This window comes from Bufo gargarizans, chromosome 2 (genome assembly GCF_014858855.1).
Source record: "Bufo gargarizans isolate SCDJY-AF-19 chromosome 2, ASM1485885v1, whole genome shotgun sequence".
Taxonomy (NCBI): domain Eukaryota; kingdom Metazoa; phylum Chordata; class Amphibia; order Anura; family Bufonidae; genus Bufo; species Bufo gargarizans.
In genome coordinates this window covers 266,540,954-266,553,844 of record NC_058081.1, presented here as the reverse complement: position 1 = coordinate 266,553,844, position 12,891 = coordinate 266,540,954, and the positions used below count along the sequence as shown (strand labels likewise).

The window sequence follows — 12,891 nt, the reverse complement described above, 5'->3', positions numbered from 1 at the left end:
AAGCATATCAAGAAAAGAACACTGTCCCTACTGTGAAACATGGAGGAGGCTCTGTTATGTTCTGGGGCTGCTTTGCTGCGTCTGGCACAGGGTGTCTTGAATCTGTGCAGGGTACAATGAAATCTCAAGACTATCAAGGAATTCTAGAGAGAAATGTACTAGCCAGTGTCAGAAAGCTTGGTCTCAGTCGCAGGTCATGGGTCTTGCAACAGGACAATGACCCAAAACACACCGCTAAAAACACCCAAGAATGGCTAAGAGGAAAAAATTGGACTATTCTAAAGTGGCCTTCTATGAGCCCTGACCTCAATCCTATTGAGCATCTTTGGAAGGAGCTGAAACATGCAGTCTGGAAAAGGCACCCTTCAAACCGGACACAACTGGAGCAGTTTGCTCATGAGGAGTGGGCCAAAATACCTGCTGAGAGGTGCAGATGTCTCATTGACAGTTACAGGAAGCGTTTGATTGCAGTGATTGCCTCAAAAGGTTGCGCAACAAAATATTAAGTTAGGGGTACCATCATTTTTGTCCATGCCTGTTTCATGAGTTTATTTTTTTACATAATTCTGTTGAAGCATGGTTGAAAAACAATGTCTGACTTTCATTGGTTAACATTTATAGAATTTTAATTTATTATTACTTTTGTCAGATTAAAGTTATTTCTGTGACCATTGTGACTTTTTCTTTCATTGACCAAAGGGTACCAACAATTTTGTCCACGTCTGTATATGCCATATACATTAAAATTTGGTGATTAAAAAAATATTTGTCTCCTACATTTTTCAACTTAGGAGGCAAAGGCGCTAGAGATGAGTGAATCAATTCTAACAAATCAAACTGTCTCCCTAGCCAGACTTCTTCACTTGTGGGGGGCTGTCACAGGTGAAGAGGCTCCCACCTGCCATATAATTGACATGGACAGCTATCCCGCCTAACCCTGCTAGTCTCTTGCCAGCGCTGCTACCGAAGCTCAAATTCGGCTTTTGGAGTAGATACTGTGCAAGCGCTGCTACCAGGTGTGACTAAGAAGACTAATTGATTTGTTAGAATCAATCTGTTCATCTCTAAGACACCATGTTTTTTTTTCTCCTGGTCTGGAGCACTTCATATTTTCCAGTGTATCAAAGAAGCCAAATGTAATTATCCAGTCACTTGAGTCACTTACTGCTTTCAGCCTTCTTGCATGGAATTCATCAGCAGACACATATTTCTTTGGCTCTATTAGTCTGTCTGTTATATTTGTAATGTAGCAACCAATTTTTGTCATTTGTGTTGCCATTGTATTTCGTGACTGTTGGGTCTTGTTCTTTTCATAAACTGTCTAAAAGAAAAACATATAAAAAAATAAGTATTTTTACTATTATCAGAAGTAGAATGAGACATTGGTGTTCTTCATGGTGTCACAGGGAATGGTTGGTAACTGGTAATCCACTGAGCAGTATGGGAGGTACATAGTAGGGAAATGAGACTACAATCCATTTACAATCTGTCTCCTAAGAGCACAGAGACTTCTAGGAGCCTCACCGATCTCATGGCCCCTGATTTACAAGGCAAGGTGGTCAGCTGCAAACTGGAGGGAAGAAAGCTGAAGATGCTTGTGCACATCTCAACAAGTATGCTAGTTGTAGAAACAGCAGAGCCCTGGGCTCTTTAAGAGGGGAGTGATTAGAATTTTTAGAATTTTTTATATTTTGAAAAACTTTTATTTTATTTTATTTTTTACTTATTTTTACACTTATATTAGGTCCCTTCAGGAGATTTGAACATATGATTGTTATATAATTTGTCCAACAGACTGCAATGAATTACCATTGCAGTCAATTACAGATTCAATACACAGCATATGGCTCCAAAGGGACGAATGGCTTCCCCGATCGCCATACGGGGGAGCTGTTTAGGCCCCAGGAGTGCAGCGATGAGGGGTTAAATGTCTGTGATCAGTGTTATCGTCAATCACAGACATTGACTCTGGGTGTCTGCTGTTTAAAACAGCAGAAACTTGGTGGCTAGGGCGCCCCCCTCAGGCCGAGAAGAGGTTAAACTGTAAACAACAATATACCAAACGATAGTAATAAATCATACCTGTGTATCTCTGCAGAACACTACTATGTCTTTTTCTGGTCTCTTTTTGGGTACAGTTTGTGTCCCAGCATGATGAAACACCACACCAGTCACTTTATGCCGATATCCACCCAAATAAGGTTTACGGTAGTTAAGTCTTTCAATTTCCACTGCTATATCCTGATAGGTTTCATCACCTAAAGAAGCATATAAGCGACACATAACAGATCGCATCTCACTTCTCACAAGCATAGGAAGCAATGAAGGTAGTGGAATTTGGTACATTATCAAATTTAAAAAGTAGAAATAAATAATAGAAAGTAAGACATACCTGTTTGGACCCTGACGGTAATGACATCTGGCATGCTATACTCCTGCTGAAGTTTGACAGCTTTAATTGGATGGTTTTCAGGATCCATTGACTGCATGTCCAGCTGAATCATTCCATGAGGTCTAATACCAAGATCCACTAGAGTCTCACTGTCTTTTACAATTCTTCCTAAAGTCAATATCAAATACCTGAACATATGATGGCACACAACAACTTGCTTACCGTGTAACCAAACATTATGAAAAGGGCAATATTTTCTTGAATGTGTCTTAAATGAAATAAAAAATAGCAATGTGACAGATTTACAATATTATTCTAGTTTTCATATGTTAAAGAGAGTCTCGCAACTCTAAAGACTTGAAAGGCGGCTTCCCACATATAATTAATATGCCTTTGGTGCACCGCTGTTTGGTGCACTGTCGAGCCACCACTTTCACTGCCTCCCCTCTAGTTTGATTGACAGGACCAGGCTTCCCCAGCATCATTGATCCTGGCTCTGAAAACGTATGCCTGCCCCGATTGTTCAGCACATGCGCAAAACAACCCTCTGTTCTGGCCCCTGTTCTGCGCATGTGCAAATGATTTCAAAACCAGGAGCAATGACGCAAGGGAAGCCAGGCCCTGTCAGGAACATCATAGTAGAAGTTGCTGGGCAGCAATGTGATGGTGCTCCTAACAGTGTGGCCCTGGCCTTGGCACACTTGAATCCTCAATTACATAAAGACAAAAATATGATTTTCTTCACATTACAGGAATGGGTTTTATAAAGAAAAGCATGCATATTATACAGTGAACAAGCCCTACAAGGCTACGTCTACGTGATGTTCTTCCCTCCAAGCAATGGTTCTACTGTAGGAGTGAAATGTACTACACATTGCTATACATTTATTTTTCACCTTCAAACATTATCCTTATGACTGCTTCTGGAATTTTCATTTCGGATGCAAAGTAATTCTTGAGGTGTTCAATGGATTTTCCAATAGAAAATGCAACTGTGATTACTTGGCCATCAGGTGTTAGCATTACTTTCACTGAAAAGAAAAATACAAGTCCCATTAGTTGAGTACACAACAGTAGACCTTCTCATTTCATGGGTGATGTTGACTTGGGGAAGAACATGATCTGAGTAATGCCAAACCACAACCCCGCTCAGTTTATTACTGAGGTACTAATGTGATGGACCAGAAGATACATTACCTGTGAAGGGCTGAGTATGTTAGAAAGAATCCACGCAATAACGTGGACAATAAAATGTCACAGCAGGTCACTACCAGACTGTCATTGAGAGTGGGGAACTGTCTGGCCCAACCTGGAACTTCTCATAGTTTTTGAGGAAAATACAAACAGGTCAATAAGTTTCCACTCCTAATGCATACTATTTGACGCATTTTCACATTCTGTTACGCAATAGCATTCTGGACGCATCAAACCATTTACAGACCTGAGGCGTGGCCCATGCACAAAGCACCATATTTTTGTGGCAGTTTTTTTTTTCAGTGAGGGACTCTGGATAATAAAAAGGGGCACTATGGCTGCACTATTAAAGGGGTTGTCCGAAGCATAAATGGTAAAATGCATGACAAGATATTATAATAATAAGGAAGCTTATACTGGTTGAAAGAAAGGGCTGAAAGGACCCATTAAAAAAATAATTACCGTATTTTTCGCTGTATAAGACACACTTTTTTCCCCCCAAAAGTGGGGGGAAAATAGCAGTGCGTCTTATACGGCGAATGTAGCTGATTTTGCCTTGTTTTCAATGATACACCCGCCGCGATGCCGTGCGGCGGGTGTATCAGCTGTGAGGGAGGAGGGGCTGGGGGCGGCATCTGTATTTATAATGACAGCGGGGCCCGTGCAGTGACTATTCTACTACACGGGCCCCGCTTACTGTATAATCATATCCCTAATAGTTAATTGTTGTATGCATGTAAAAGCATAATGAGCGTTAATGAGCGCTGTGTATTACTTACAATTAGAAGCGCTCGCCGTTCGGAGCAGAGAGGAGGGAGGAGGCAGGCCGCTGGCAACGTGAGTCATACGTCACGTGCCTGCGCCGCCCACTTTATGAATGAAGCAGGCGGCGTGGGCGCATGACGTATGACTGTCACGTTGCCAGCGCGCGTCCTCCCGGCCTGCCTCCTCCCTCCTCTCTGCTCCAAACGGCGAGCGCTTCTAATTGTAAGTAATACACAGCGCTCATTAACGCTCATTATGCTTTTACATGCATACAACAATTAACTATTAGGGATATGATTATACAGTAAGCGGGGCCCGTGTAGTAGAATAGTCACTGCACGGGCCCCGCTGTCATTATAAATGCAGATGCCGCCCCCTTTATAAAAGCAGATGCAACCCCCACACTTATGGAGGGGATCTGTGGATGACACATAGCATAAGAAGCTATATATGTGTCATCCACAGATCCCCCCCATAACTGTCATACACAGATCCTCATCCTCATAACAGTGCCATCCAGAGAGGATCCCCCATAAGTGTCACCCACAGATCCCCCATAACAGTGCGTCACTCACAGATCCCCAATAACAGTCCGTCACTCACAGATCCCCCATAACAGTGCGTCACTCACAGATCCCCCATAACAGTGCGTCACCCACAGATCCCCATAACAGTGCGTCATCCACAGATCCCCATAACAGTGCGTCATCCACAGATCCCCATAACAGTGCGTCACTCACAGATCTCCCATAACAGTGCGTCATTAACAGATCCCCATAACAGTGCGTCACTCACAGATCCCCCATAACAGTGCGTCACCCACAGATCCCCCATAACAGTGCGTCACCCACAGATCCCCCATAACAGTGCGTCACCCACAGATCCCCCATAACAGTGCGTCACTCACAGATCCCCCATAACAGTGTGTCATCCACAGATCCTCCATAACAGTGCGTCACCCACAGACCACAATTAGTTCAAAAACCACCAAAAGCACACCTTTTGGTTCAAAATATTTTTTTTCTTATTTTCTTCCTCAAAAACCTAGGTGCGTCTTATGGGCCGGTGCGTCTTATAGGGCGAAAAATACGGTAAAGAAGTTTTCCAAGACGTTTATACTGATGATAGGTCATCATTATCTGATCGGTGGGGGGCCCCCTCCAATCATCTTTTTGAGTAGGCACGAGCACTTGCAGTAGCGCCACAGCCTTCTCTCAGCTTAGTCTAGGCCAGTGATGGCGAACGTATGGCACGGGTGCCAGAGGCGGCACTCAGAGCCCTCTCTGTGGGCACCCACACCCTGGAAAAAGTCTATGGTGTACCAAAATGCCTTAGACTTCTCCTGCCATTCAGCAGCGCAAGGCGCACTATGAACATCACAGGCAGTGCACTAAATGTAGGCAGGATATTGTAAATAAATGATAAGTACATTGAAGATATACTCCATTGGACTGTAGTATTCAAGGTAAATTGCTGTGTTGGCACTTTGCGATAAATAAGTGGGTTTATGTTGCAGTTTGGGCACTCGGTCTGTAAAAGGTTCGCCATCACTGGTCTAGGCCATGTTACGCCAGGTTCATCGGTCACATGGCCTAGTAGCAGCTCAGCCCCAGTGATACCAAGCACAGCCGCTATCAAATTGACGGCGCTGTGCTTGGTAAGCAGAGAGAAGGCTGTAGTGCTACTGTGAGCGCCAGTGCTTGCTCAAACAGCTGATCAGTGGGGGTGCTGGGTGTTGGGCCCCCTCTGATCAGATACTGATGGCCTACTCAGAGGATAGGTCATCAGTAGTAAAGTATCTGAAACCCCTTTTTAAATACAGCCAACTATTGAAGCTGTTGTCTGTACAGAAAACAGACAGGCAGCAGCTTTAGGGTCCATGTCATGTCCCTCTGCACCTCAGAGAGGAGACCTTCCAGACCAACGTACTCAGAGTCGGACTGGAGCTCTTCATGTTGTCCCTTGCTGAAGGCTGTGCTATACCCTGCTGTTCAGAAACAATGAGCACCGTCCCTTACTACAAGAGAGAGCACTCACTGGTCACTGCAGACACCTGACATTACCTTGGTGGTAAGGTAAAGTGCTCATTGGTTACTGAGCAGCCAATGTCAAACTGTTTCCGACTATAGCCTTAACACATGGGCTCTTTCCTGTTTCGGGAAGGAAAGATCTCCTTATGGTCCTGCAGGGGCCAATCCAGTGTTTGCCAGGTACAACTGACATGTCTGAAAATACAAAAGTGATAGCAAACACAATGCAAACCCAGAATATATGGATCAATGCTATATTCACTATGTAAAATGAGTATGTAGTAGTAAAATCATTTGTTCCCATCCGCCATGGCAAGATGACCTCTTTTGGATGGGAACCTACTCTATATGATAGTTTTCCTTGTGCCAATAGGCTTCAAATGAATTCAGGGAGAACGGGCTCCAGTTTTATACTGCACAAATAAAAAAAAAGGCTGTGGGAAAGATGGCAGGTTAGGAGCGCACAACCAAAATGGCAGCAGATGTCCGCCTGTGCAATCAGCTGTGTATGTTCAGCAGGACGAGGACCATAACTAGAGCCAGTGGTGGCCACATGCCGCCCTTTAGTTGTGCGCCCATGCTTTAGAACCTATTTCCCAATACAGCTATCCCACAGGCTGATAGGACATTAGCTAATAATGGCCTGATAGCCCTACAGGGTGACCAGGTCACGTTTGGTTTCCTCTGACTGAATTTTCACAGTAACGGTAACAGTGACCGCATAACAGAGCTTCTGTATGACTTGTGAGGCAATGATTTCTTGTGTGCCTTCCATACTTACTTCTTGTATGGGAGCAATAAGGTCCCATGACTTCAGGACACCTGTTAGATAGACTATTGAGGGAACACTGATTCCCACTGTAATTTTTATAGCGCCATACATCTTTGAAATAATATATCAGAGCTCCCACCTTTACCTAGCTCCAAGACAATAGTAACACTCTCTAGTTCATAACACTAGGACCACCACTATGTGGTCATATTACTTTATTATGCACAGTGTAGCACAACTGATGCATGTACATTGTGTTATGTACTGCCAGCCTACTGGCTATCTAAAGCCTTCATCTTTGGAGCAAAAGCTCAGAAGTGTTGAAATTCATGGTGTTTACTTATGAAACTCATGCACTATTTTCTCCTATGAGAACAAATGTGGTGCAAATTTGAGCAGCTGCACTAAGAGAGAGATCAGTGCACCATTCCTCTATGTTCATTAGATGGGACACTATATACTAGATATCTAGAGGTTGGAATACCTGTAGCTGTAGCACTGGAGTCATCTGAAGACATTTTCTTTTCAAGTTTGTTTCCTGAAGAGCTTTGAAGATTGGTATCTTGCTCTTCTGGAGACTGGTTGTCCTCTTCAGTTATAGATGGCTGTGCATTGTTTTCCTGGATTTGCTGTGTCTCTTGAAGGATCTCGGTGATTCCCTCAGTTTCATGAGATAACTCTTCACTGGGTGGAACTGTTTCTGATATTTCTTGATCTAAAACAAATTCAGATGTTCAGATGTTGTACTATGATGTCATTTTTAGGATACTTTTTGTGAATGTGGCCACTCACCTCCTAGGACATCCTTATTCTTATTCATCTTCTGGTCTTCTGACATATCTGGTGGCTCTTCAATCTCCATATGCGATTGCTGGCCCAGATCTTGCACTTCTCCATTCTGAGGATTAGTATTCTGATCTTGCTCCAGATGTATTGCCTCCTCTTGTACATGGTGTATAGTAGAAGCCATATCTTGATTTATTTCATTATTTTCTGATGTTATCTCTACATCTGTCTGTTGGGCTACATCTGAACTCCCAGAAGCAGGTGAGTTTTCCATCTTAAACTTCAGTTTTTATCCTAAAAACACACAGCACATATGATCACCATTCTCCTACATGGCAAGAACTAACATTGGGATATCCAGAAAATGATCACATTTGCATGTTCTCACAGTCTCCATCAACACTAATGAACATTACAATACGTTGTGCCCACTGCAGAATTAAAGGGGTTCTCCCTGATTGTTAGACTGATGACCTATCCTTAGGATAGGTCATCAATATCTGATCAGCAGGGGTCTAAATCCTGGCACTCCTGTCAATATACTGTTTTTCACTCGATCTGGCACCACAAATAGGCGCTGGAACTACACAAGCCTGTCCGTCCACTGTATGGTGGTCAGAGCTGGTTAATGCAGGGCTGCTCTCATTCACTTCAGCGGTCCCAGAGCTATTGACAAACAGCTTCTAGATGGGAGTGCCAGGAGTCCGACCCCTCCGATTAGATATTGATGACCTAGTCTAAGGACAGGCCAGCCATATGCAAATCCTAGAGAATACTTTAACCTCTTTAATACCGGCCTATTCTGAGCCTTTGGGACACAGCATTTTTTCAAATGTTTCCATCGTTAGATTCAAAGAGCCATCATTTTTCTTTTTTCCTTCGATGTAGCTGTATTTTTTGCAGGACAGGTTGTAGTGTTCAGAGGCGCCATTTTGGGGTACTTATACCTAATTGGTTATCTTTTAATAACTCTTTATGGAGGAAATGATAAAAAAAACTGCAATTCTGTAATTTTCTGTACATATTAAATATTATGGTGTTTACCATGTGACATAAAAACCTGTTGCCTTTATTCTTTGTCAGTAGGATTATTGTCATAACAAATGTATTACTACTTTTACAATAAATACACTTTTATTTAAAAAAAATTGGTTTTGTGTCGTCATATTCTGAAAGCCATAAGTTTTTTCGTTTTCTGTTGACGGAAATGTGTGAGAGCGTGGTTTTTTTGGGACACTAACTTTTTTTTATCACTTTTTACTCAACTTCTTGTGAAGCATCATGAACAAACAAAAACCTGAAATTGTGGATGGTTTTCCTAACTTTTACTGTACTATATAAATGACCCATTAGAGGGGTTTTCTGGGAGTAGAATATTGATGTCTTATCCTCAGGATAGGAACCTCTGGCACCCCCGGTCATCCGCTGTTGGAAGAGGCTGCGGTGCTCCAGTTAGCATCGCTCCCTCTTCTAGACCAGTGACATCACGTTCATCAGTCACATGGCCTATGGGCAACTCTGCCCCATTCAAGTGAATGGGCCTGGACTGCAATAGCAGGACAGCCACTACACAATTTGGGGCGCTGTGACTGGCATAGCTACCCAAAGTCTCTTCAAACAGCAGATCAGCAAGGGTGCCAGGAGCTGGCCCCCCACTAATGAGATACTGATGACCTATCCTGTACTCCTAGAATGCTAAGGGGGAATTTATCACTTTTCCCAAGACAGTTTTCTGGTGTAAAAAAGTTGAGAACCTTGTGTTTGCGCCTAAATGTAGTACCCCGTCCTCGCCACTTTTCTGAAAAGGGGGCATGACCAGGGCGGGAAGGAATAGGCAGCAGGACAGTTTTCTGACATAAAAGAAGACTGAAATTTATGCCAGCTACAAGCCGTGTAGATTTGGCTTTCGGAGCATGCACTGCTGCAGGATGTGCCTAATTTATGACGAGGCGTGTGTACGGGCAAGAGGTACGAGGCTGCAATGCTTTTGTGACTAATAGGGAAGTGGTTGGGGGATGCGGAGATTACTGGGGAAGCAGATTGAGAGCTGCACAATAACTACACCAAAAACACATACATTATCATTTGGTTTTGGCTCATTGTGGTAAGGCCAAGTTCACACTTCACTTATTTGGTCAGTTATTTCTATCAGTAAGGGCTCGTTCACACGAATGTGTGCTGCCCATTGCCGTATTGCGGACCGCATTTGCGGAACACTACAGAAGCACTACGGAGAGCTTCCTGGGGTTCTGTTCCGTGCCTCGCACCGCAAAAAGATAGGACATGATCTATCTTTTTGCGGAACGGAGGGATTGCGGATCCATTCAAGTGAATGGGTCCACGATCCGCATGCGGCTGGGCCACGGTCGGTGCCTGTGCATTGCGGACCACAACTTGCAGTCCACAGCACGGACACGGGCTTCGTGTGAACGAGCCCTTATTGTGAGCCAAAATCAGTAGTGAAGCCTGCTCAGAGATACGGTATAATGGAAAGATTTCCTCCCGTTCTGTGTATTTGACCAACACCTGGTTTTGGCTCGCAAAAACTGATGGAAATAACTGTTCAAATAACTGACGTGTGAACTCAGCCTAAGGCCTCTTGCACACAAATGTATTTTCATTCCATTTCCGTTCCGTTTTTTTTTTTTTGCGGGCCGTATACAGAACCATTCATTTCAACGGGTCCGCAAAAAAAAACGGAAGGTACTCTGTGTGCATTCCGTTTCCGTTCCACAAAAAAATAGAACATGTCCTTTTATTGTCCGCATTACAGACAAGGATAGTACTGTTCTATTAGGGTCCAGCTGTTCCGTTCCACAAAATATGAAATACACACGGACGTCATCCGTATTTTTTGCGGATCAAGTTTTTGCAGACCGCAAAATACATACGGTTGTGTGGAAGAGGTCTAATGCTGTGGTTCTCTTGTGCACCATTCCTGTCCATGGCTTAGGTTCGTTGTGCGGACAAGAATAGGCAGTTATATTAATGGCTGTCTGTGCCGCCATCTGTGTTTTTTGGATCCGCAATTTGCGGGCAGCAAAACCTGACCAAGGCATCTGAGCACGCTGATAACCAAAAGCAGGCACTTCCAGTGTTGCTCTGGCTCTCCCGTGCTGCGATCAGTGGAGCCGGAGCTAAAAGGAGAAACTAAAAAAAGTGTCAAAATAGCCGATTTGCCATTTTCGGTTGCTTTTCCTCCCACAAAAGAAGTGGTAAACACCCCAGAATGGTATCAATGAAAAGTACAGATCACCCTGCAAAGAATGAGCCCTAATACAGCTCTACACATGTAACTACAAAACAGTTCTAGAGGTCAGAAAATTACAGCTTTTTTTCAGCATCAAAATGCAAGGAAAAGTATACATATATGGTATTGCCAGATTCGTACTGACCTGGAGAATGAAGAGCACATATCAGATTTACCACATAATCAACGCCGTAAAAAACAAAAATAAACGTAAAACTGTGCCAAAATTGCATTTTTATTCCAATTCTACCACCTGGATTTTTTTTCCTACTTCCTAATACAGTCTATGCAGTATTAAATGGTGGCATTGTAAAGTACAACTTGTCCTGCAGAAAAATAAGTCCCCATATGGCTATGTGAACAGAAAAATAAAAAAGCTATGGCCCTGGGAAGGCAGGGAACGAAAAACAAAAACACAAAGTCAAAAAACCCTCCGGGTAGAAGGGGTTAATTGCTGTAGATGCCAGGGTATGCTGAGAGTTATAGTTCCACACATGCCGGAAAACCAATGGTCAATGACTGAGCTACAGACTACAACACAACCCAAAAATACTAGCTGCACTGATGGAGCAATGCACTATACATCGTGTATATGGTGTCACCTGTATACCGTGTAGTAAGCACAGACATATTATATACAACAGACGATGAGAGTCCTTATCCCGAACTAATACTCCCACATTCCACCTTCTGCCCCTCATGCCCACACTCACCAGCCCCCGAGTCCTGGAGGACTTGTTGTCACCAACGTCTCCAGGGCAACGGACAGCGGGCGGGACACGCGTTTCTCTGGCAACAAGTGGGCGGGGCGAGACCGCCCAGGACAGCTGAAAGGGCGGGAAAGTCTCAGCTGCTGAGATGTGTCCCTTGTGCGCTGCGTTCTGTCACTCCCTCAGCTGAACGGAGGGAGAGCTTATACTGGTAGTGCTTGTAAAGTTCAATGGGATAGCTTTACTGACTGGGAAAACCGAGAACTAAGACATCACCATTGCCTGCACAATATCCAGCATATACTAAATACTAGTAATGTTTAGAAATAATCCATACCAGGAACTACCAGAAGATCCAAGGAGAGACCATACCAGCAGAACATTCTTCAGCAATTGGTCATGGCTCTGCTAAATTTCTATGGATACATGCCAAATCCCGCTGAGCCTCCAGTAGTGCCCCACATACAACCAAGTCCCCTCACATAGTATGTTTATTAATGCTACTCACGTAGTAATGCCCTGTCAGTGCCCCAACACAGTAATACTGTCCCTTTAGTGCGCCCTCACAATAATGATGTCCCTTATTGCTCCCCCTCTTAGTACCCCTGCCCGCTTATTGTCCCCACATAGTAAACACAGTTTACCCATTTAGGGTCCCTGACATAGTACGATACCCTTTTGTGTGGAGGACCCTCTACACAGTTAGTACCTCCAAATGGAATATTTACCTACACCAGCAGCAGGGGAATGGCCCCATGCAGTGGTGTAGCTAGAAATAACTGGGCCCCACAGCAAATTTTTGAATGGGGCCCCCCTCCCCCAGTAATTTTTTCGCAACCCCTTCCTTTCACGCTGCCCCCATTGCTGTGGCTAGTAAAGATCGCTCTCTCAGACCAGGCCCAGCAGCTGTTCCATCCATTTTCTACACTGTCTATGCTGTCACTGTATATAATTTCATTGTGTAATACTGTTTAGGGGGCCCTGACAAAATC

General features: G+C 43.8%; 1 protein-coding gene across 1 annotated transcript in view; it reads right to left on the bottom strand.

Annotated features, from left to right (window-relative positions):
• The window catches only part of IQUB (IQ motif and ubiquitin domain containing), a 49,288-nt gene extending 37,280 nt beyond the window's left edge, over positions 1 to 12,008 (bottom strand). Inside the window, exons 1-7 of the mRNA XM_044276946.1 lie at positions 11,903 to 12,008; positions 7,946 to 8,233; positions 7,638 to 7,868; positions 3,289 to 3,423; positions 2,393 to 2,560; positions 2,083 to 2,258; positions 1,166 to 1,321 (exon numbers count right to left, since the gene is read on the bottom strand). Of these exons, the coding sequence (XP_044132881.1) occupies positions 1,166 to 1,321; positions 2,083 to 2,258; positions 2,393 to 2,560; positions 3,289 to 3,423; positions 7,638 to 7,868; positions 7,946 to 8,213 (1,134 nt within the window). The 5' untranslated portion in view covers positions 8,214 to 8,233; positions 11,903 to 12,008. The remainder of the gene's footprint in view (positions 1 to 1,165; positions 1,322 to 2,082; positions 2,259 to 2,392; positions 2,561 to 3,288; positions 3,424 to 7,637; positions 7,869 to 7,945; positions 8,234 to 11,902) is intronic.
• Positions 12,009 to 12,891: the final 883 nt, after the last annotated feature.